At 42.2% G+C, this 24,335-nt stretch overlaps 1 protein-coding gene across 2 annotated transcripts; it reads right to left on the minus strand.

Moving 5' to 3' along the window:
* Positions 1-5,658: 5,658 nt before the first annotated feature.
* LOC116988376 lies at positions 5,659-20,614 on the minus strand. Of its 2 annotated transcripts, XM_033045036.1 has the most exons (7): positions 20,284-20,614; positions 15,940-16,181; positions 13,440-13,610; positions 12,733-12,784; positions 11,002-11,080; positions 9,703-10,145; positions 5,659-6,456 (listed from the first exon to the last, which is right to left on the minus strand). In XM_033045036.1, the coding sequence occupies exons 3-6, from the start codon at positions 13,568-13,570 to the stop codon at positions 9,715-9,717; spliced, it is 693 nt and encodes a 230-aa protein (XP_032900927.1). In that variant the 5' UTR covers positions 13,571-13,610; positions 15,940-16,181; positions 20,284-20,614; the 3' UTR covers positions 5,659-6,456; positions 9,703-9,714. The 2 variants fall into 2 exon arrangements, with proteins under 2 accessions (XP_032900927.1, XP_032900926.1); XM_033045035.1 differs by lacking the exon at positions 15,940-16,181 and having other exon boundaries at positions 20,284-20,613.
* Positions 20,615-24,335: the final 3,721 nt, after the last annotated feature.

Here is a 24,335-nt window from a genome sequence, read left to right on the forward strand (position 1 = left end):
TCCCTGAAAAACTCAACACATTCTATGCTCGTTTTGAACAGGTGGCAACATGCCCAGGCAACATCGCTGCAACTGTACCCATGGTCACCGTTGCAGACTTCATATTGGCCTTCCTGAGAGTTAACCTGTGAAAATAACCAGCTTGGATGGAATACCCAGTGGTATTCTCTGAACCCAGTTAGCAGGAGTATTTTTGGATATCGATGACCTTTCACTACTCCAATCTGACACTCTCACATGCTTTAAGACCACCACTGTTAACCTGATGCCAAAGTTAAACAGGGTTTTGTGCCTTATTGATCACTGTCCGTTTGGCTCTGATATCCACCATCATGAAGTTCTATGCGATGCTGATCAAAGGCACATCAACTTTAGACTCCCAAACAGCCTTCATCCACTGTAGTTTACCTATCGCCATAACAGGTCCATGCCAGACGCCATCTTTCTCGCCTTACGCTCATCCCTGCAACATCTGGTCAACAAGGATACTTATGAAAGGCTCCTATTAATTGAACATAGCTCTGCATAGAACACCATAATTCCATCCAAACTCATCTCCAATCTCCTGGACCAAGAACTCAGCAACTGTATCCTTGATTTCTTGACCCTTAGACCGCAAGGCCGCTGTCTCAAGGCCCCTTACTTTGCTCCCTAGACACTACAACCGTGCAGCCAAATTCTGCTCCTACTCCGTTTACAGGTTTGCAGAGGACACTACCTTAATGGATTAGATCTCAAACAATTTACAATTGTCAAGACAACAACGCGAGCTGGTCATCCACTTCAGGAAGCAGGTGGAGTACACACTGCTGAAATTAAGTAAGGATAGTCAAGAACTTAAATTTTCTTGGTATAATGTCAGCAACAATTTGTCCTGGTCCAACCATATTGACAATGCAGTCAATAAAACACATCAACACCTTCAGAAGGCTAAAATACATTCTCCACTGATTCTTGCCAAATTATATAGATGCACACATAGAAAGCATTCTATTCAGTTGCATAACAGCTTGGTATGGCAACTGTTCTGCATAAGACTGCAAGCAATTGCATAGAGTTGTGAACACAGCCCATTTCCTCTCATAAACCAGCTTCCCCTGCTCCCTCCTCCAACTATATCCATACTTCTTGTCAAACTGGCTATTGTTATCCTTTCAGATGCATGCAAAATATTCCATGTGACTATCTTGAAGAAATGCCTGAATATTAGCCATATATTTTAAAAATAATATTTACCTTTCAAATTTAGATGCAGTTTATTTTATCATCTTTTACACTAGGGTGCAATGCAATTCCATGTTTGCATGAAGCTCATAGAATACACATTTTAGTATACATGATAATGATAGATACAACATTATTACAAATGAAGTCACAATGAAAAATTGTGCAAAGATTGTAGTGCAAAAAAATATTAAAGTGCAAAAATCACATCCATCAAAAAAATTTCAAAATAGAGCTTGACCACGGCCAATGTTCAGCAGTAGAAACAAGGTGTTGGCTTGCAAAAGAAGATAGAGTGCTGGAGTATCTCAGCGGGTCAGGCAGCATCTCAAGAGAACATGAATAGGTGACGTTTCTGGTCAGACTCGGTCCTGAGCACTCCATATCTTGCAATGATTAGCAATGTTAATAATCATCGAGTTTTACAGCTTAGAAACAGATTTTTTGATTCACCATTTCCCTGCTGACCATTTTGCCTATCCACGTTAATCCCATTTGCCCACATTAGGATTAGAACCTTCTATGATTTGTATATTCAAGTGTATGTCCTAATGCCTCTTAAATATGGTAATTGAATCAGATTACACCATCTCCTTTGGCAGCATGCTCCAGACATCAATCTCCCTCTCAAAAATGAAACCTCATCCCCCCAAGATCCCCTTTAAATCTACTTATCTTAAAACTGAGCTCTTGATTTTGACATCCCTACCAGACGAAAAATATTTTACTATCTACCCTATCTGTACCTCCTATCGTCTCATGTACTTTGAACTGATCACCCTTCAGCTTCCTTCGCTCCAGTGAAAGCAAGCCTGAGAAAACAAGGCTTCTGAGAAAAGTGACGACATTCAAAAACACTTTTGCGTAAAGCGGTTTGGCATGTCCTGGAAGGTGCTACGTAATGCAAGTTATTTATCATCAACAATTAACTTCATATGCATGTTAAAATTGTGAAGAATGTTAAGATGCGTTTGAGTGCTGGAAAATACAAAGAGTGATGTATTGGTGAGATTTGGGGTAAGTTAGTGTTGTGACAGTTTGGTGACTTAGTTGCAAAACTAGTAGCAGGAGTTCTTCATCATCGATCCAGAGATGAAAGTTTGAAACACAACCCCAGCTCTGAGGGATTTATATTCAAATAATTATATAAATCTGGAATTTTAAAAAGGCTAATCTTAGTCATCGTTTATTAATGTACCTTATGGAAGATAATTGGCTGTTCTTAGGTAGACACAAAATGCTGGATTAACTCAACTGGACAAGCAGCATCTCTGGAGAGAAGGAATGGGTGAATTTTCGGGTCGGGACCCTTCTTCAGACTGATTGGCTGTTCTTATCCAGTTTACCCACATGTAACACCAATGTAGTTAACTGCCTGCTCAGATCAGGGGGAGGAAAATAATTGCTGGCATTTGCCTGTGACATCCGCAAGCTGCGTATCAGTGGGTATAAAAAAATCTCCCAGTATCTTTCAGATGAGATGTTAAAACCAGGGTATCTCAGATGAGTAAACAATCCAGCTAGTTCACTAATATCTTTCAGAGAAGAAAATCTGCTATCTTTATTAGGTGATTGTATGCAACTCCAGTCCCGCCAATGTGTTTAGCTCTAAAGTGCCACTTCACTTCATAGACAATTAGGAATCCATAATAAAGTCTGACATTGCCAACAATATCCACAACCAAATGAACAAATATAAGCAAAAGAGTCTTAGCTGACAATTTGTGCCTTGACTCAAGATTTAGAGTGGAGTTATTTCATAACTATATTGCTTCACTTGTAACATAAACGCACCTTATTATTTTACAAACTGAAACAAAAATCAAAACTAGCACCAAAAGGTTGAATTGTGTCCTGTCCCTCTGGTAACATACAGTACCATATGAATTTGAATCTATTATAACAAAAAGAAACCTCAAGTGGCTTTTAGACAATATCTAAACCTTCTATGTGTAAGAAAGAACTGCAGATGCTGGATAAAATCGAAGATAGACACAAAATGCTGGAGTAATTCAGCGGGTGAGGCAGCATCTATGGAGAGAAGGAATGGGTGCCTTTCAGGTCGAGACCTTTCTTCAGACTGATTGGCTTCTTATCCAGTTTACCCACATGTAACACCAATGTATCTGAAGAATGTGTGTATGAATCTGAAGAAGGGTCTCAACCCGAAACATCACCCATTCCTTCTCTCCATAGACGCTGCCTCACCCGCTGAGTTACTCCAGCATTTTGTGTCTATCTAAACCTTCTCGATTGATCCTTGTGTTGGTGCTTCCCTATGTAGAAAGACTGATTTTATAAGATAGAGAGGAGAAACTTACCGTCTGGCAGCGTTCGAAGTTACAAGCCAATAGTGTTGTGTAGAAAATCTGAACAATTATGATTACCTGCACCCTTGACGTTGTTTGTATGCGCAAGACGCTAGTGAAATTAAAATCATTCCTTCACAACTATGACAGCATAGTGACAATGTAACATCACAAAGCAGCCTCAACTGATCTTTTAGAATGTTAGAAATTACAAAATTAATATTCAGTTTTAAACTATTCCCAATTCCAGAATATCACAGGTGGGGTGGGAGATTGCAACCTTCACGTGGTCCACCCTGTTTCGACTAATGCAATCAACCTGACGTGCACAATCAAATAAGATCAAATAGAACAAGTTGTCCTACAACTTTAGGCTGTGCACACCATACACAAGAAGAATATCACAGGTAAAATGCCAATGTGTTCATTAACACTGGTTAGTGAAAGTGCAAGGTCACTGTGCTCTCTTTCTTCTTAATGATGTTCCAAACAGTTGATTTTGATAAGCCTAAGGTTTGGCTGATGTAACAGTTTTATTCTTGTTTCTCAGTCACATAATGGCTTCTTTGACTTTCATTGGTACAACTTTGGTCCTCATGTTGATAAACAGCAATACAAGTTTCCAAAGGCGATGGAAAGATGGAGGACAGACTAGGTGCTGAGAGCTCTCTTATACCTTCATTAAGGAGGCAATTAAACACACCCGAGCCTGTGAAGCCATGTGTCCCAAACATTATGGTGCCCTGAGAAGGGGGAGAACTATGTATAAACACAGCTGTAATTTCTATATGGTGAAACCAAAATGTATAGAGTTAGATAGAGCTCTCAGGGCTAGTGAGTCAAGGGATATGGGGAGAAGGCAGGCACGGATTCTTGATAGGGGATGATCAGCCATGATCACAATGATTGGCGGTGCTGGCTCGAAGGGCTGAATGGCCTCCTGCACCTATTTTCTATGTTTTCTATAATAATATCCTTTAATAAAATCTGACAATGTGCACTTTAACCACATGTGATTTTTTTCTATTACAAATCTCAAATTGTGGAGTAGAGAGGCAAATAATGATGGGTCTTTGTAACCAAACATTATGGAGGGCACTGTACAATGATGCCATGGGAATATTACTTAAGAGACATAGATGGTGTAGTGCAAGTGAAATGTTTGTGGCTGCAGGAGTCAATACTTTACAAACTGTCTTAAGAAATAGTATGTATACATTTATTTGCCGGATTAATGACTCTGAAAATGAAATCATCTTGGCCTTATCAAACATAAGGTTTAGCACTACATGCTACCAATCCCGGCTGTGGAGACATTGTTATTGTTGTCTCGAAGGGCCGAGTGGCCTACTCCTGCACCTATTTTCTATATTTTTCTATGTTGTAGGACACGGATTTCTTTAATTCTTGATCTTAAACCAGGTTTTGTGCTTTTGTATGTCATTTATTGTGCCTTTGTATGCAATGTCTTGTCTTTTATCTGGACCTTGAGTCTGTAATAAAAGTAAAGTAAGTAAGTAATGTCTTGGTTCAAACGCACCAATCACACACTCCTCCTCGGGTGCTGGAACTCCTGATTGGGCAAAATTCCACATATGGCACGATGGGCTAAGATGTTCGGCTGGCAACCGGAAGGTAGCTGGTTCGAATCCCGCTTGGAGTGCATACTGTCGTTGTGTCCTTGGGCAAGACACTTCACCCACCTTTGCCTGTGTGTGCCCTTGGGCAAGACACTTCACCCACCTTTGCCTGTGTGTGTGGATGTAATTATGTGAAGCACTTTGGGGTCAATGCAAGTTGACTAAAAATGTGCTATATAAATAAAGAAATTTAATTTAATTTAATACACCACCCAATAATCATGTTCTCACACCTCAGCCAAAGCACTGAACACCAACAAGCAGTTCAACCAAAAATCATGTCTGATCTTGTCTGCACCCAGTGTGCAAACAAAGATGATCAATAGCAGGAGTTCTGTTCCCTTCATGCAAGTTGCTAAAGGCAAGTGTTTCACCAGTACTTCAGATCAGGTAACCAAAGACAGGGCAGGAACAAATTTGGAATCATCCCATCCCTGCAGGGCTTGGTCACAAGCAGCTAGCTGTAAACACGCACATCATAAATATAATGTATTTTCAATGATTTAATCACATTATTGCATTTCAGTATCCTATACGCAATGTATTACATTGAAATACACCATCCAGTAAATGTACACAAATAAAACAAACATTTTACTTGTAGCAACATCCCACAAATAGCATCAAAAATGAATAACAAGTCACTGTGTTCCTGCTTATTATAGTCGAAGAGGAAGATTGACACTTTGAAAATACTTACTACCTCTTCTTTGAAATGTTCTGCATGATCTTCAGTATCTACGTGGATGTGATTGAATGCTTCAAAATCCAAAGAAGTACTTCACCGACAATGTTGCAGGCAGAGTGTCAGTCTGAATTATATTGCCAAGTCCTGGAATGATTCTTCTCATTCAGGGCTGAACATGAGCCAAAATATGACAATATATCAAGATTGAACTTCACTGGACATGTTTATACAGCAGAAGGTGCGGAGGTGAACAGTAAATGCCGAAATGTCGGGGCAGTTTAATGTAGTATTATGTGATTTTAACTCCAGTACTAAATATATTATTCAATTCAATGCCCCTTTACTTTCACTGTGAAAGTGTAGCAGTCACAACTAAATGTTCATTCAATCTGCTGGATCAGTGCGTCGTTTGGGAATACAACTGTAAAAAAAACAGAAGATACAACACCCAAATGGAATAAAGTGGCACCAACTCCTCACGACATTCACATTGCTCTCCGCAGCTTTGATCGCAAGAGTACATCAACAGCAGGGTTGCCAGCTCTGCAGGATTATCCAATGTCTCCAGGAAATGAAGATTAATGCCCTGGATATTCTGTGAGCACGAATTGGGGAAAAATGTAAGGGGAAGAGCATTAAATAAGTTTTTAAAAAATGATTCCACAATTCACTAGGTAAACAACTGTGTTTTTGAAAGATAACGTTGCTCTGGGTTGAGCAGGTGGTACACAACTCTTGGTTTAGTAGCACCCATTGGACAGTCTATCTCACCTTTTGGTGGGTTTTCTACAGATTTTTGTGTTTAATTAGGCCTGTTTCTCCCGCAACGATGACATTTACAAGATTCAACTGCATATTTTATACTGATTAAGATCTGTGACCTAAAACCTAGCATGCAACCTTGTCTGCCTTGATTGTTTCGCCCATCAAGGAGAGGATTGTGGTTATTCACATCTTCCATATCTCAGGATGACTCCCGCCCATTGCAGTTGAACTCTGCCACATCTGGCAAATTGCTTCTCACTTCTCTCTTCACAAGCTTACCCCAAATTCCCCAAAGAATAGGCATTTAAAGAATGCGCTCACAATCTTATGGACGTCCCTAGCAACCATGTGCGGAGTGCCTGGCTGTGTCCCTGGAGGACATTCGTGGCTCCCTCGCACTGTGGGTGGTGAGGCCCCATCCATTTCCTGCTGACACTTTAAGAGGTGGCTGCAAAGATCGTTTCACATGAGCTACATGCTAAACAAGTTATAACACATTAAAAAATGAATGCTGCACTGAAACAGAACTGGCCTAACAATTAAGGTGTATAAGAAGGAACTGCAGATGCTGGAAAATCGAAGGCACCCAAAAATGCTGGAGAAACTCAGCGGGTGCAGCAGCATCTATGGAGCGAAGGAAAAAGGCAACGGTTCGGGCCGAAACCCTTCTTCAGACGGGGATCACAGAGAGGGGGCAGTTAGAGAGGAGGTTGTGAAACTGTCTCCGGAGAGAGGAGGAGAACTTCTTCAAGGTAGGCATACCTTGAAGAGATTTCGCAGTGGAGTACACAAAGTGTTTAAGAAGGAACTGCAGATGCTGGAAACTCGAAGGTACACAAAAAAGCTGGAGAAACTCAGCGGGTGCAGCAGCATCTATGGAGCGAAGGAAAAAGGCAACGTTTCGGGCCGAAACCCTTCTTCATGTGTTCTCAAACATACTGTGTGTGATCTGCAATACTGTTTTACTTTTACTCTTAGAGAAACAACACGGAAACAAGCCCTTCGGCCCACCGAGTCTGTGCAGACCAGCGATCACCCTGTACACTAACCTGGACACATTAGGGACAATTTTACAATTTACCGAAGCTAATTAACCTACTGTAGCGGCACCTGCTGGTGCTCGCATGTAATCGAACCCCGAGGTTGGGTTCCTCGAACACGTGACTCTGGGAGGGTTCGGGTTTCGTGCGTTTTCTGGGCTGTGCCCAGTCAGTCGATCGAGACCACCATTGTGGCTAGACCTGTGTTCAAAGCGTTTGTTAGACTCGTTGTCGTTGAACAGTTTGTGAATAAAACTTGATTAAAAAATCCGACTTTTGTCTGCATCTGCCAAACTACAAACCTATGTCTTTGGCGCGTGGGAGGAAACCGGAAAACCAGGTGAAAACCCATGTGGTCACAGGGAGAACGTACAAACTCCGTACAGACATTATTCAGGATTGAACCCGGGTCTCTGGCGCTGTAAAGCAGCAACTCCACCACTGCACCACTGTGCCGCGCTTTGATTTCAAAAATGGGGGAAAACAGCAATTTCTAGTCCATTTTGTTTTCCATGAACATGTTTGTTTAAGACCAAACACTCGTGTTTAAGAAATGGGGAGGTCTGTTTGGCCGAGTCCAGGATCATCCTGCAGACTCTATTCATCTTTTATTCGGACAGGGGAAACCAAAGCAAGCGCAAATTACCTCTACCCCATCCAAAATAATCAGCACTCAGGAAATTAAAAACATGACCACTGTCAAATGCAGCATATTGAGGGTTACCATTAACCCAAAACACAATTGGGCCTGCCATAAACAGGTCAAATATTCAACAGCAAGTGATTCACCTGCAAGTTGCAAATTTGGATTGTAATCATGTCATAAATGATAGGAGCAGAATTAGGCCATTCGGCCCATCAAGTCTACTCCGCCATTCAATCATCTCTCCTTCCTAACCCCATTCTCCTGCCTTCTCTCCATAACCCCTGACACGCGTACGAATCAAGAATCTATTTATCTCTGCCTTAAAAATATCCATTGACTAGGCCTGTGGCAAAGAATTCCACAGGCTCACCACCCTCTGACTAAAGAAATTCCTCCTCATCTACTTCCTAAATGAACGTCCTTTAATTCTAGGGCTATGACCTCTAGTCCTAGACTCTCCCACGAGTGGAAACTCTCCACATAGAATACCCACCACTCGCCTGGAATACAGCAACACTCAGTTCAACATCAATCTGTAAATACATACAGTATTCACTCCAGCCAGTTTAATACTTACACCTTCCAACTCTGGAATGTCCCCTCTGGGTGAAAAAGCTGCCCCTCAGGTTCCTATTAAATCGTTCCCCTCTCAACTTTAACCTTTACCCTCTAGTTCTTGATTCCCCTACCCTGGGGAAAGAATGACTGCATTAATTCACCCCATCCATTCTCATAATTTTCATATACCTCCCTAAGATGACCCTTTAGCACTCCTGGCCTGCCCAACCTCAAGTCAGTAACATCCTCATAAAATCCTCTCTGCACTCCCTCCAGCGTAATGGCATCTTTCCTGTCCAAGGGTGGCCAAAAATGAACACAATACTCCAAGTGCAGCCTCAGCAATGTCTTGCACAACTGACAGTTCTCCTAATTTAAACAACAGTCCTCTGAGGTTATGAGCAGGGCTTTGCAAAATCCAAATCCGTTGCCCAGGTCAATTCCAGACATTTCAACTTAGTTGACATTACAGGGAGCACACCACATTGGTGGATCTGAAGTCACATATAGACCTGGCTTCACATGTTAGCCCAAGCTTCATAGATTACAAGTAACGTAACCATCACTGATCTGAAGAAACTGCAGTAGTTCCTTTATCGTTACAAGGCCAGAATCTTAGATCTCCACCCTTCATAGGGTCATATAAAAACCACTGCTGCAGTTCAAGAGGAAGATTTGTGATGGTCCACTAAATAGTTCCTTCAGACGCGTATCAATTCAGGCCTTGGTGGGCAACTCAAAAGCACTCTTGCATCCCGTGTGCCCATAGCCCTGGTTCTATTGATGGTGGATGGTGTAGCAGTTGATAAACGCTTAGAACAATTTTTGTTACCTGATATCTTTATCACGGAACTGAATCTTCATCATCCAAGTGCTTGTCTGGGATTGGTGGAGGCTCATCATTGTCTCCTTCATCTTGAACTCCAGTTTTCACCTGAACCTGCTTGTTTTTCTGTTTTCTTACTTTTGCATAGATCGGTATTTGTGGTTGTTCATTGGTAGACTCCCTGACTTCAGTGTTATATTCATCCTTCTGACCTGGTTCTGCGGAGGGTACTTCTGCTGAGGGTACTTCCTCACATTGGGTCATACAATCCATCTTCTGTTCCCTTTGACTTCCCTCATTTGAATTCCAACCACTCACTTGGATGTCTCTCACAACTTCGTACAAACTGTCGTCATCGCCCTTGTCGCTCTCCACAAGACTGGTCAACTGAATTCCGGGGGTATCTTGGACAACTTGTGATTCATCGATCACTGTTACTTTCTGCTGGTCTGTGGGAAGAACAAAAGTCATTCCGCATTCAAGTGATCAAGGCAAAAATATATAGCAGTCACATGGATAATTACAAGATGTATTGTCTTTCAAGGTGGAACGAGCTGGCAGGTAGAGTTGTTGAGGTAGGTACTATTACAACATTTAAAAGACACTTGGACAATACACAAAAGGGGAACGTTTTGGAGAGATATGGGCCAAAGGGAGGAAAATGGGATTAGTTTAAATGCTGCATTTTGGTCAGCATGTACAAGTTGGGCCGAAGGGCCTGACTCTATGAGCTGACGTTTAATTCATGATTTTTGTTTTCATCACTTGCACAGCCACTTGGTTGTTCATGATAATTTTTTATACATTATGCCATAACTGGATATGTATTTTAATGTGCAAGGTACAAGGAGAACATTTTATAACCAACACACAAATATGTCAGGAATTGCATACAAGAACATTTTAAGTAGAAGCAAAGACACAGTGCTGGAATAACTCCGCGGGTCAGGCAGGATCTCTGGAGAACATGGATAGGTGATGTTTTGGGTTGGGACCTTTCTTCATCAGCTGTCTGATCCACTGAGTTACTCCAGCATTTGTCTCTTTTTTTCCACAGAAAATTCCAAGTCTGAATAAGTTGTCATAACTACTGCCAGCAGGGGGAGCTCCAACTGATGTTTTGAGCAAAAACACTTGGGGGTTCTCCAAACAGATTGTCAGATACGCACTTTCTTTATTTTGTCCACTGCAGTCCAATACTTCTATATTTATCTAGCTACACATATCAATGGTTCTTATTTAACATTCTTATTTTACATTAGTTGGAGCTCTCATCTTTTTGGGGATAGAGTGACCATTACATACAAACTATCTTTGGAATCTTTCCATTTTCATTTGTCGTGTCAAGATCAGGCATGTGTGGGACAGCATCAGTGTGGTTCTTCTGCAAAGCAAAAAGAATAGAGAAGTTTTGAAAATTATTTTGATTTTTCTCATTAATAATTAACAATGAAGCTTCCCTAGGATTATTTTAATTTGTTCTTTACAACCAGGTCTAAACTATAAATCTCACCATTCAATGTCTTATTGCACCTTAACAAAAGTGCAACAACTTTTTGAAAGTTTCAGTCACTATTTCCTGATTGATCTTTTTAATGAAAATCAATCTAAAATGGTTATCTGTGCCATCACCTCGATCCTCTCACCTGCATTATTCAAAACCAGTCTAACAAGGATGTTAATCAAACTGCATGAAATTGCTTTTGCCATTAGGTATATTCAGTTATGTCGGTACATTAAATTGTAGTTTTAGCTCAGTGTGTAGCACTCTGACCCTAGAATAAAGTTCTGAGTTTAAGTTACACCATACAGACAATATCCAGGTCGTACTATGGCAGCAAGGAGTTATTTAAGCACAAAGCATTGACAATCTCTTTATTAAAGAGTCATAGACAGATACTGCATGGAAACAGACATTTTGGCCCATTGCATCCACACTGTCCAGTAAGCATTTTTACACCAATTTACATATTAAATACACATTGTCCCCCCATTCCCATTAACTGCCTTCATAGTCTCTCATTCATCCACACAATAGGGGCAATTTACATTGGCCAATTATCTGACTCAACCCTCAGAGCATGAAGATACTGGAACACAATATGCAAGGTCAGGATTGAACATAGTGCCCCTTGGTGGTGTGATGTAGTAGCTGCACTACTGTGCTGCCAAAATCAGTGGCCAGTGAGAACCTACCGGCCTTCTTCAAATATTGTTGAGTAGGATCAGTTTTTCCGTCTCTGTTAAACTGAGGTTCTCTCTCCCTCCTCAGATAACAGGATAAGTAACATTATTTGAAGAAGGAATTGAATTGAATTGAATTGAATTGAATACCTTTATTGTCATTCAGACCTTACGGTCTGAACGAAATTTCAATAAGGAAAGAGGATTCTTCCATGATGTCCAGTCTACTGATACCCAAAGATGTGTTTCATGGTCAAATATCTCCATTGTGTTGTGTAATAAATTCACAAGTGACTGGTTTTCAAAAAGTACTTCATTGGCTGTTAAGCATGTTGAGTTATCTTAAGATACCAAAGATGCTACATAAAGACATGTCCTTCCCAAACTTGAAGCTATCTATTGACAAGCTGAATGGTCCATGTGACTTTAAAGATACACCATGGAAACTGACCCTTTGGCCCACCAAGTTCGCACCAACCAACAATCACCCGTACAATAGCACTATCCTACACAATAGGGACAATTTACAATTTACAGAAGCCAATTAACCTACAAACTTGCACGTCTTTGTTGCGTGGGAGGAAACCGGAACACCCGGAGAAAACCCACACGGTCACAGGGAGAATGTATAAACTCCTTACAGACAGAACACATAATCAGGATTGAACCCGATTCTCTGGCGCTATATAAAATACATCAAATTTACTACTGTGTCACTGTGCTGCCCTTGTGTGGCATAGAATCAGATTCATACAGAAACAAGCCCTGTGGCCAATCTCGAGGGGTGCATCAATCCTGCATTAAGCACTCATTTACGCTATTATCTTCACCTATGAAGTGATTCTTACTTACTATAAACAGCACTTTGAGTTGTCTGTCATGGCCTCTCACTCTTTCAGAAAATCTGGTAAGCAGGAAATAATGAGGATTTAGAGGTAAAACAAAACAATACAACATCAACAACATTGTATCTATATTAGTTCACTAGTTAACACCAATTTTTGTAGAAAATTACAAACCCCCCCCAACAAATTCCTGAGGTAGAAGTCTAACTTAGGCCACTTACTTTAAAAGTGCAGAACAGTGGTGAACGTGCTTTTGAGTTTTGCACTGGTTGTAAAGATATGAGAAAGAACTGCATAAATGCAAGACTAAACTCGCACATTCCTACATCAATAAAAGTTAACACCCATGGATTGCCCAGTTGGACAGGATACCAAATTCACACAACGAGGCTCTGAGCAATATTCACCCTCAGTTAACTTCCCAAAAAGTAAAACATCATCGGGTCATTGTCACATCGTGGGTTGCCGTAGTTCGCTATTCACAAATTGCTGCCATATTTTCCATGTCACATTAGTGACTAAACTTCAGAAAAAATATGACATTGGCTGTAACTTGCTTTGAGAAGACCCGTGCAATTAAAGAGGCGATTTCAAAAGGTGCCGTTGGGATGTGGTACAACAACATCTAATCTTGAAATCCCCTTCTTTAAAAAGTGCACATGCACAGAGAAAGATTGTAAGATGTAGTTCCCCCCAAAAATTCCAAGGTTGTACCTCCTCCAGAAAGCACAGACGATCATGACCTGGATGAGAAGCAGTAAGGAAACAATTGATAACGCCAGGAACAACTGAGGAAATTGCCACACTCCAGCCACAAACATCCCACTCGTTGGATCAGGAGCCATGAAGAGCACGGTCCCCAGTGCTATCCAATTACGTAGAGACCTGAGAAAATAAAAAATACCAGTTCCATTAAATCATTCCTAGTGAGAACATGCAATGATTTCACCATCACTGGCTCCCTCACAACAACATTCCGAGGATTACCATTGACCAGACTCTAAATTGGACTCGCACGGAACTGCAATGTTGGAATCTTGAGCAAAGCACAAAGTAACCATATAACCATATAACAATCACAGCACAGAAACAGGCCATCTCGACCCTTCTAGTCCGTGCCGAACACATAATCTCCCCTAGTCCCATATACCTGCGCTCAGACCATAACCCTCCATTCCTTTCCCATCCATATAACTATCCAATTTATTTTTAAATGATAAAAACGAACCTGCCTCCACCACCTTCACTGGAAGCTCATTCCACACAGCTACCACTCTCTGAGTAAAGAAGTTCCCCCTCATGTTACCCCTAAACTTCAGTCCCTTAATTCTCAAGTCAAGTCTGGAGGAATTCAGCAGGTCAGGCAGCGTCTTTGGAGGGAATGGACGGGCGATGTTTCAGTTTGGAGAAGCTTGCAAAAGTGTCCTGAGCCGAAACTTTGCCTGTCTGTTCCTTCCAAAGAGGCCACTTGACCTGTTGATTTACTTCAGCACTTTTCATTTTGCTCCAAACTACCATGAAAGGAGCAGCCTATTTTGTGACAAGTACCTTTCCTTTTGATTCCTCTTATCTTTTCCAATATCTAAAAGGCATACATCAGGAATTCTATGGAACACCATTCACTTATCTGAATAGAGACAGATCGGATAATATTTAAGAGGTTCAACATTCTTTAGGAATGCAAGATTGCTGGAGAAACTCAGCGGGTGCGGCAGCATCTATGGAGTGAAGGAAATAGGCAATGTTTCGCCCCGAAACGTTGCCTATTTCCTTCGCTCCATAGATGCTGCCGCACCTGCTGAGTTTCTCCAGCAATCTTGTCTACCTTCGATTCTCCAGCATCTGCAGTTCCTTCTTAAACATTCTTTAGGAATGTGCAGCTCTCTTGATTCACAGCTTACCCACCTTAAGCATTCACTGCTTGTGAGCAAATTGACTGATAATTAACCAAACTGCTTTTAATTACAACAGTGTTTTTATTTTGCCATGTTTATATTAGCTGTGAAGCAATTTAAACCATCTAAATGTTTTGAAAATTAACATAAATGCACGTACTTTATAAAAAAAGGTCTCCAGGTGTCCTTCAAACATCCCATATTCAAATCTTTTGGACATGCATAGATACATAGATACATAGAAAATAGGTGCAGGAGTAGGCCATTCGGCCCTTCGAGCCTGCACCGCCATTCAATATGATCATGGCTGATCATCCGACTCAGTATCCCGTACCTGCCTTCTCTCCATTCCCCCTGATCCCTTGAGCCACAAGGGCCCCATCTAACTCCCTCTTAAATATAGCCAATGAACTGGCCTCAACTACCCTCTGTGGCAGAGAGTTCCAGAAATTCACCACTCTCTGTGTGAAAAATGTTTTTCTCATCTCGGTCTTAAAGGATTTCCCCCTTATTCTTAAGCTGTGCCCCCTTGTCCTGGACTTCCCCACCGTCGGGAACAATCTTCCTGCATCTAGCCTGTCCAACCCCTTAAGAATTTTATACGTTTCTATAAGATCCCCCCTCAGTCTCCTAAATTCTAGCGAGTACAAGCCGAAGCACAACAAGTCTTATGAAATTATTTAACTAATGGGACATCACACTAAAGTTTGTAGGTTTTCTAGCAGTGATAAACAGATAATAATGAGAAACCAGATCATTTAGGATGCACGAGCTTTGTTATCTGCAATATCTTATGCAAACCATGGCAACCAACTAAGTCAATGTAAACTGAACTTCAGTTTAATAAACAGCCAAAACATGATGGCCATTTTGGACTAGGTGAATAAAATTAAGTCCATTTATTCTCCACCACTTCCTCCTTAAAATTCCAAGTTTGAATCAGTTGTATTGCACAATAAACAAAAGAAATACGAGGGGAATGGCCAACGTCAATAATATTCAACAAAGTCCATGTATTTTCTCGGGCGTTGCATTCAACCGAGTCCCTTCATAGGCAGTCAGGATATAATGCTTTTGCACAAATTTCAACAAGAAATTCAGCATTCATCTCTTTCCTGAAACAACAGGTCACAGTTTTCCAAAGGGATAGAACTTATTCCCCCCCACCCTCCCCAAAGTAAAGGTTCAATTTCCCCCATCCCCCTCCACTAACTTCACCACTTATTTCAGAGTCTGAAATATGAACAGGTGATTTCAAAAAATCAGAAAACACATAATGATCCCAGTAATATTAAGAAAACAATTGCTCATCAGTTTACCTTTAAACTGGTGTACAGGAAACTATATTGACACAGGATTGAAGGTTAAACAAGAACTGGTTTTTCTGAGACAGTTTCACTATCAAGCTTCTGTCCACTCCTTTATTTCCACTAAAATGTTTAGTTCATATTCTTCTTTTTTCTGTCGTTTAAAGTCTCAATGGATTGATTTTTAAAGGAGATCACCAAAATAATGAGGGGAGAAGAAATGTGTTTTTGTCGTCAAACAGGCACGATCAATGCTGTCAAATAGAGATAAAATCAGTCAATTATTCAAGTTGCATGCTGATATAGAAACTTGTGTTAGTGGAGGAAGATATAGTGTTTAAAAATAAATAATAGTTTGTGAATTCTGGTTCATGTTTCCTTTGCTCCAGGAGGAACAAACATTGAATTGTATCAGTTATTCTCCTTGTGTAAACTCAAAATTTAAAGGGCATTACTTATTGGAATGGAAGATCAATAGGCCCTTCTGGCTGATAATGCAAATGGCATCCAGTTCTACCTCACGGAGAATTTTGTCTCCTCTGTCCACCATTGCCTGAACCAATATCCACAACTGGATGAGCAGAAGTCTCTATGTGTAGGAAGGAATTGCAGATGCTGGTTTAAGCCGAAGATAGACGTAAAATGCTGGAGTAAGTCAGCGGGACAGGCAGCATCTCTGGAGAGAAGGAATGGGAGACGTTTCAGGCCTGAAGAAGATTCTCGACCCGAAACGTCACCCGTTCCTTCTCTCCAGAGATGCTGCCTGTCCCGCTGAGTTACTCCAGCATTTTGTGTCCATCTTCAGCAGAAATCTCCTCTCGTTATATTTTGGGAAATACCAAACCATTACGTTTGGTCAGTCATAAAATGTGCTCCCTCATCCTTATTCAAGGTAAATGTCTAGTAATGATCCGGATGGTTCACAACCTTGGTGTCAACATAAACAGCCACCACAGCGGCGTGTGAGAATCCCTAGGCACACACAGCAAAAGCGGAGACCAACAGCCATCAGTCCAATGTCTGGGCCACACACCGTGATGTGCCACGGGAGTGTCTTGGAGTCTAGTGCGAGTGCGGACGGCTTTCTGACTGTTCGGGCGGACAGGGACTGCAGAGAGAGCGGCAAGCGGTCGGTGCGACTCTAGTCACATCACGGTGGATCGTGTGTGTGGCCCGGACATTGCACTGATGGCTGTGGGTCTCCGCTTCTGCTGTGAGCCTGGGGATTCTCACACTGGTGGCTGTTAATATTTATTTTTAATGTAATTTTGTATCTTGTTGCTTTCTTTTTGATATGACTATGGTAAAATCAAATTTCACTGTAGCTCAGGGTACACATGACAATAAAGGACTATTGAAGTATTTCTAACTCTGCAATTTGTGTCACTCCGTCTTTTCCCACCTCATTTTCCGCTGAAATGATCATCCCTGACCTTTGCTATCTTTAGAGATGACTGTTCCAATTTATTTCTGGCAGCTTTCCCTGAATCTACCCTCGTGTACCCAGGGAGAGTGTGCAAACGCCACACAGACATCACTCAAGATCAAAGTCGAACCTGGGTTTTTGGCGCAGTGAGGCAGCAGCTCTACCAGCTCTACGCCACTATTCTGCCCCATTAAGATATTATAAGGTTAAGATCGCTGGGGAAAAAACTTATTTAATCAATGTTTACAAAAAGGCTTCAAATCTCCAAATGGTTTGAAAAAGGGTCTCAACTCGAAACATCACCCATTCCTTCTCTCCGGAGATGCTACCTGCCCCACTGAGTTACACCAGCATTTTGTGTCTATCTTTAACTGTTCTAATCTTGCCATTCTGTTCTTGAAGGTGCTGATTTCTATTGGGATACAATCTCACATGGGTGCTGTGTATTCCACTGGTTCCAGATTCCTTTCAGAGTCTCACCCGGCATTGATTTAGCCACTCAGTAGACTATAGACATTAGGTGCAGTAGGCCATTCAGCCCTTCCAGCCATTCACTGTGATCATGGCTGATCATCCACAATCAGTACCCAGTTCCTGCCTTCTCTCCATATCCCCTGACTCCGCTATCTAACTCTCTTGAAAGCATCCAGATAATTGGCCTCCACTGTCTTCTGAGGCTGAGAATTCCACAGATTCACAACTCTCTGGGTGAAAAAGGATTTCCTCATCTCCGTTCTAAATGGCCTACCCCTTGTTCTTAAACTGTGGCCCCTGGATCTGGACTGCCCCAACATCGGGAACATGTTTCCTGACTCTAGCGTGCCCAATCCCTTAATAATCTTATATGTTTCAATATGTTTCAATGGCAATTGTCCATCATAAGGGCAAACTGTGAGGATAACAAATTTTGAGCCAGCCCTCTCATTCAATTAGATAATGACCAATTTATACCTTTGTGCCATTTACTTCTCTTTGTTTCATTCCCTTTAATGTGCCTGCCGCACTCAAGCCTATTGCTCACATTCTTGAGCATGTTCACAATGCCATTTCCCTACATTGCTCACGAGTGAAGACATTTAAAAAATACTTAATTGATGAGAACGTCCTGAGGATCATTAAAGATGATAAGAAAAATCTATTTTGTTTATTCCCATTAGTTTAGATAGATAGTCATTTTAACCCGCCTCAGTTGATGGGAAGCAGGTATGATTGGATCAGGCCAAAGTTTCTCATCCTTAATTGTTCCTGTGTGAACTATGTGTGCTTGCATGTTTAATTTTAATACTTCATCAACAGACAAATTATGATTCATGATTGATGGAGAATGAAGGAATCATAAATTTACACTAGTGTGAAAATTCATCTTCCATTAAATATTTTAGGCAGGTGATTTAAGAGAGAGTTAGATAGAGCTCTAGGGGTTCGTGGAGTCAAGGGATATAATGGATGGGATTTATATAGCGCCTTTCTAATACTCAAGGCGCTTTACATCGCATTATTCATTCACTCCTCAGTCACACTCGGTGGTGGTAAGCTACTTCTGTAGCCACAGCTGCCCTGGGGCAGACTGACGGAAGCGTGGCTGCCATTCTGCGCCTACGGCCCCTCCGACCACCACCAATCACTCACACACATTCACACACATTCACACACAGGCAAAGGTGGGTGAAGTGTCTTGCCCAAGGACACAACGACAGTATGCACTCCAAGCGGGATTCGAACCGGCTACCTTCCGGTCGCCAGCCGAACACTTAGCCCATTGTGCCATCTGTCGTCCCGAATGGGGAGAAGGCAGGCATAGGTTATTGATAGGGGACGATCAGCCATGATCACAATGAATGGCAGTGCTGGCTCGAAGGGCCGAATGTCCTCCTCCTGCACCTATTTTCTATGTCTCTATGTGATTTAATAAACCACATGCATTGAACTACTTTGAATATCTTAAGCTAACTAAATCTGTTCTGTGTTAAACAAAGGAAACTACATCATGGCACCGAGCCAACACCTTTGCAGTGTGCCTTTCACATAGCCCTTCTGACACTGCAGTATTTCCTCAGTTTTCTATTACTGACACTTGGACAGTGTGATGCTCCATATTCACTGAGTCAGTGTTGATAAAGTATCCTCTTGGAAATGCCCCTCTAACTATATAGCACTGTCTTAGTATTGACCTGTTGACATTGCTGCTTACCTTCAGTAATAGCAACTTAACACTCAATCAATTTTGAACCACTCGACGTGGCAGTCCCAATGAAACATCCCCCTTCATTTCTGCCCCTCCACCTGTGCAGGATCCCTTCTTCAAAGAAAGGGAATCCTGACCCAAAACGTCGCCTGTCCATTTCCTCCACTGATGCTGTCTGACCCGCTGAGTTCCACCAGCACTATGTGTTTTGCTCAAGATTCCAGCATCTGCAGTCTCTTGTGTCTCCAATTATCTGTAGTTGTATGTTTTGAATATTGACTATGGCAGACTGTCCACATAATATCGAAAAATCAACACAGTCTGAAGGCTGTGATTTCAGGCACTTGGTTCAGGGCTGACACTCCAGTGCAGTACCACAGGAGCATGGCATCGTCTGAAATGCTAGGCTGTCCTTTGGACCAGCCTCAGAGTTTAGAGTCCACATCTCCCCTCAGGTAGACTGAAAGATATTTGGGCACAATTTTAAAAGGAAGCCGCTCATTTCCAGCTCCTGGGCCAAAATTTATCAATCAAATAAATCCACTCTTTGGCCATTTTCTTATTGTCGTTTCTGGGAGATTGTTTTGCCCAAATTGCCTTTCATACATTACTACAGTTCAATCAAGTACTCTGCTGGCTCTACCAAAACTGTGTGAATACAAGCCTTTCTTTCATTCTTTCACAGTGACCACAATTAGTCTTTCATTCCACGTACAGTAATGATTTGGATTTTTTTTAAACTCACCTTAACTTCTGGGTCCAACTGTAAGTTCACTCCGCACGACAAACCTGTCTGTCTTGTCTCTCACTGTTTCAAATCACAACCAAGTAATGATCTAAATGTGGAACCAGCTGGTTATATATTGGAAGGGCGAGGAATCTCAGATGCGTCGCCAGTTCATGCACCCCTTTAAAGAATTCAAAGCAAGAGGCTGACTCGACAAGAATGAAGTTATACTCCTCTTTTTAGACTCTCGATAGAACCAATAATAAAACACCTCTCTGGGAGTCAACAAGGAACAAGGAACGAGGAACCTTTTGCTGCTATTTATAGTAAGTGACCGTACTGAAAGATTACCTTCGGTGTCAGAGTACATTAATCTGAAAATGTAGTTGTGTTTCACAAAGCCGTACGCAAGGGTGGGGCACTTAGCTACACACAGTTACATCAAACATTGGCTTCAGGTGTTAGCGAAAATAAACTTATACCAGGCAATTCATTTTGCAGCCACTGAATGAAATCAAGAGTTTAGCGAGAATTGGCAATAACTTTTTAAACCCAATGAGTTTCATTTGAAAATGTACCTTCACTGCCAAGTCCTGATGAGAATGTGTCTGCAGTTTTTTAAAACTTTTATTTCCTTATATTTTATCAATTATTAACGGCCGTTGTCTCAGGGACAGGAGAACTTTCATGCACTCAAACGCATTCCTGTCGCTCAGTGTGAAAGTGTCATAGCCTAATCCCACTTACGCGATTTTTTCAGCGACTGCCGGCACCCGTCACAGTCGCAGCAGATCGCCGTAAATTTGTTGAAAATCCAGCGGTGACCAGAAAAAGGTCGACTGCTCACGACATGTCGCGGGGTGACGCCTGTACGGACATGAGTAGTCGTCCAAAGAGTCGTACCCTTTTCTGGCCACCGCTGGATTTTCAACATGTTGAAAAATTTCCGCGACTATGACGGGTGCCGGAAAGTCGCCAAAGAAATTGCGTAAGTGGGACTGGCCCTTTACTCCATCCACAAGGGCAGCTCAGAGGAGCAACGGTAGAGTTGCTGCCTTACAACGCCGGGGATCCGGGTTCGATCCTGACCAAGGGTGCTGTCTGTACGGAGTTTGCACATTCTCCCTATGACCGCGTGGGTTTCCTTCGGGTGCTCCGGTTTCTGTAATTGGCCTCTGTAAATTGTCCCTAGTTAAGTGTGCAGGATAGAACTAGTGTACGTGATTGTAGGTCAGCATGGACTCGGTGGGCCGAAGGGCCTCTTTCCACCCTGTATTTCTATACTAAATTTAAAACTTATCTTGGTTCTGCAAAATTTTATACTTTCTCCCTCACCCAGCCTCGATTGGTGTGGGGAAGTGATTTCTGAACTTCCACTATTCTTTGTGAGCAAGTAATGAGAGGCCTAGATAGAGTGGATGTGGAGAGGATGGTTCCAGTAGTGAGAGAGACTAAAACCAGAGGGCACAGCCTCACAATAAAAGGACGCACCTTCAGAATGGAGATGAGGAGGAATTTTTTTAGTCAGAGGGTGGTGAATCTGTAGAATTCATTGCCATTGATGGCTGTGGAGGCCAAGGAATTCGTTTTTTGGCCTAATTCTGCTCCTGTCACTGACCTTATGACCTTATTTTTTTTAAAGCAATTTATGACTAACCTGCCCAACCTCTCCCTAGAGCTCAAGCCCGCAAGTCCTGGCAACGTTTTTGTAAATCTTCTCTGCACTCTTTCCAGCATTGGTGAGATTATATCTGTAGGACTTTGTATAATAACAGTCTTCTTATTTCCATGAATGGCATTGATGCATTCTAAGCAGTTCAGAGTCACATTAGGTTAACAACAGGAATGGACAAGTTGTCTGCTGAGGAAAGGTTGGTGCTGCTGCAGTTTGGAAGAGTGAGACTCCGAGAGATCTTGGCAGGATGTATGTGGAGAGGATGTACTCTTGTGAGAATTGCTGTTTTAAATGAAGGAATTTCCCATTAAAGACATACATGAGGATTTAAGGGTCTGTCCCACTTCGGCTATTTTTTAGGCGACAACAGGCGACTAGGCTGTCGCCACCTGGTCGCCAGGGTGTCGCCTGTACGGTCGTCAGTCGTCTCCTCAGTCGCCCAAAGAGTCGTAGCGTCTTTTTGATCGCCGCTGGATTTTCAACATGTTGCAACATTTTCGAAGACAGTCGGCGAAAGTGGGTTTGACGCCAATGAGTGTAGATTGACTTCTCCTGACGTAGGTGCTGTCGTAGTTGTCGCCAGGTTAATGTAGGTTGTCGACGGTGCTGACTTTGTTTTTTTTGTTAAAGTAATTATTCTATTTCAAATTATATGTCGAAGGGGGGTCCAGTCGCCGTTTTTTCACCGACCTGCTACGACTATGACAGTCGCCGGCAGTCGCCTAAAAATAGCCTAAGTGGGACAGGCCCTTTGCTTTCCCCTTTCCAACAGTGGTGACTTTAACTTGGGCAGCACGGTGGCACAGACGGATAGGTTGGGTCAGTGGGCAGATGCAGTATAATGTGGATAAATGTGAGGTTATCCACTTTGGTGGCAAGAACAGGAAGGCAGCTTATTATCTGAATGGCGTCAGATTAGGAGAAGGGGCGGTGCAACAAGGTGTGCTTGTACATCAGTCACTGAAAGTAAGCATGCAGGTACAGCAGGCAGTGAAAAAATCTAATGGCATGTTGGCCTTCATTGCGAGAGGATTTGTGTTTATGTGCAAGGAGGTCCTACTGCAGTTGTACAGGACCTTGGTGAGACTGCACCTGGAGTATTGTGTGCAATTTTGGTCTCCTAATTTGAGGAAGGACATATTGCTATTGAGGGAGTGCAGCGTAGGTTCACCAGGTTAATTCCCGGGATGGCGGGACTGACATATGATGAAAGAAGGGTCGACAGGGCTTGTATTCGCTGGAATTTAGAAGGATGAGAGGGGATCTTATAGAAACATATAAAATTCTTAGAGGATTGGACAGGGTAGATACAGGAAAAATGTTCCTGATGTTGGTGGAGTCCAGAACCACGGGTCACAGTTTAAGAATAAGGGGTCGCCCATTTAGGACTGAGATGAGGAAAAACTTTTTCTCCCAGAGAGTTGTGAATCTGTGGAATTCTCTGCCACATAAGGCCGTGGAGGCCAATTCATTTGATGTTTTCAAAAGAGTTAAAGGGCTTTCTCATTGTGCGACCTGAAGCAAGACCTAACAAGATTTAACATCGTGGGAACCTTCTGCGATAGCAGTACGGCATTCGTGGACCACCGAGGACCTCCGTGGCGCTAACGGCAGGTAGTCGTGTGACTTGGTAAGGTCGGGAGAAAATTCAAACATTTTGGAATTTCTCCAAGAGTGTCTTGAGCAGCGTTGCAACATTGTATGGTCGCAGATGCCAGTGCGATATCCGTGCGATATCCGTAATGACACTTGCGAATACCGTGGGAACTCCTGCGAACGGTAAACCCGGAAGCTGGACAGAAGGGACATAAGGCGAGTAAAAGAGGTGGTCTCAATATCGCCAATGGACCATGTGTCCATCGAGGACGTCCCACCTAATTGTCATTGTTTGAGAATCTTTTTCACAGTAAGACTTGCAGAGATGCCTCTCAGAAAATCGCAAAGAAAGGGGTCAAAGAAAGTCGGAAAGTTTTTAGCCATGCAGGTAAATGAGGAGGAAACTCAGCAAGAGAGACAGGTGGAGAGGCAAGAGGAGATGCCAGAGATACCACTGCCTGTGGGCTCCTTGGAGCAGGGAGAGGGTGATCAAGGTGGATTTGAGATTGCCTCCCCAGTAGCTGTTGCCTCCACAATATTCTCAGCAGACGAGAACATAAAGGTTAGATGGCAGAAGGTAAAGCCATATAACTTCAACAGGGAACAAGAGGGTGAACTGGTGGAGTGGTACCAATTCAATGAGATTCTCTATGACAAATCCAGAGAGGATTATAGAAATAGGGAGAGAAAGCGCAACCTGCTGGAGACGAAGGCTGCTGAGTATCCCCGGTGCTCATGTGAGTAACTATAACAATATATTAGTTTATGTACAGGAGAACAATTTAATGTTATCCATGAT

The sequence above is a fragment of the Amblyraja radiata genome, chromosome 27 (assembly GCF_010909765.2).
Source record: "Amblyraja radiata isolate CabotCenter1 chromosome 27, sAmbRad1.1.pri, whole genome shotgun sequence".
Classification (NCBI taxonomy): Eukaryota; Metazoa; Chordata; class Chondrichthyes; order Rajiformes; family Rajidae; genus Amblyraja; species Amblyraja radiata.

Coding starts and splice junctions, on each gene's coding strand:
- LOC116988376 (XM_033045036.1), bottom strand. CDS start 13,570: ATGGCTCCTGATCCAACGAGTGGGATGTTTGTGGCTGGAGTGTGGCAA. Junction 11,081..12,732: donor AACTCAAAGTGCTGTTTATA/GTAAGTAAGAAT, acceptor TTTGCTTTGCAG/AAGAACCACACTGATGCTGT. Junction 10,146..11,001: donor AAAGATTCCAAAGATAGTTT/GTATGTAATGGT, acceptor TTCTTCCCACAG/ACCAGCAGAAAGTAACAGTG.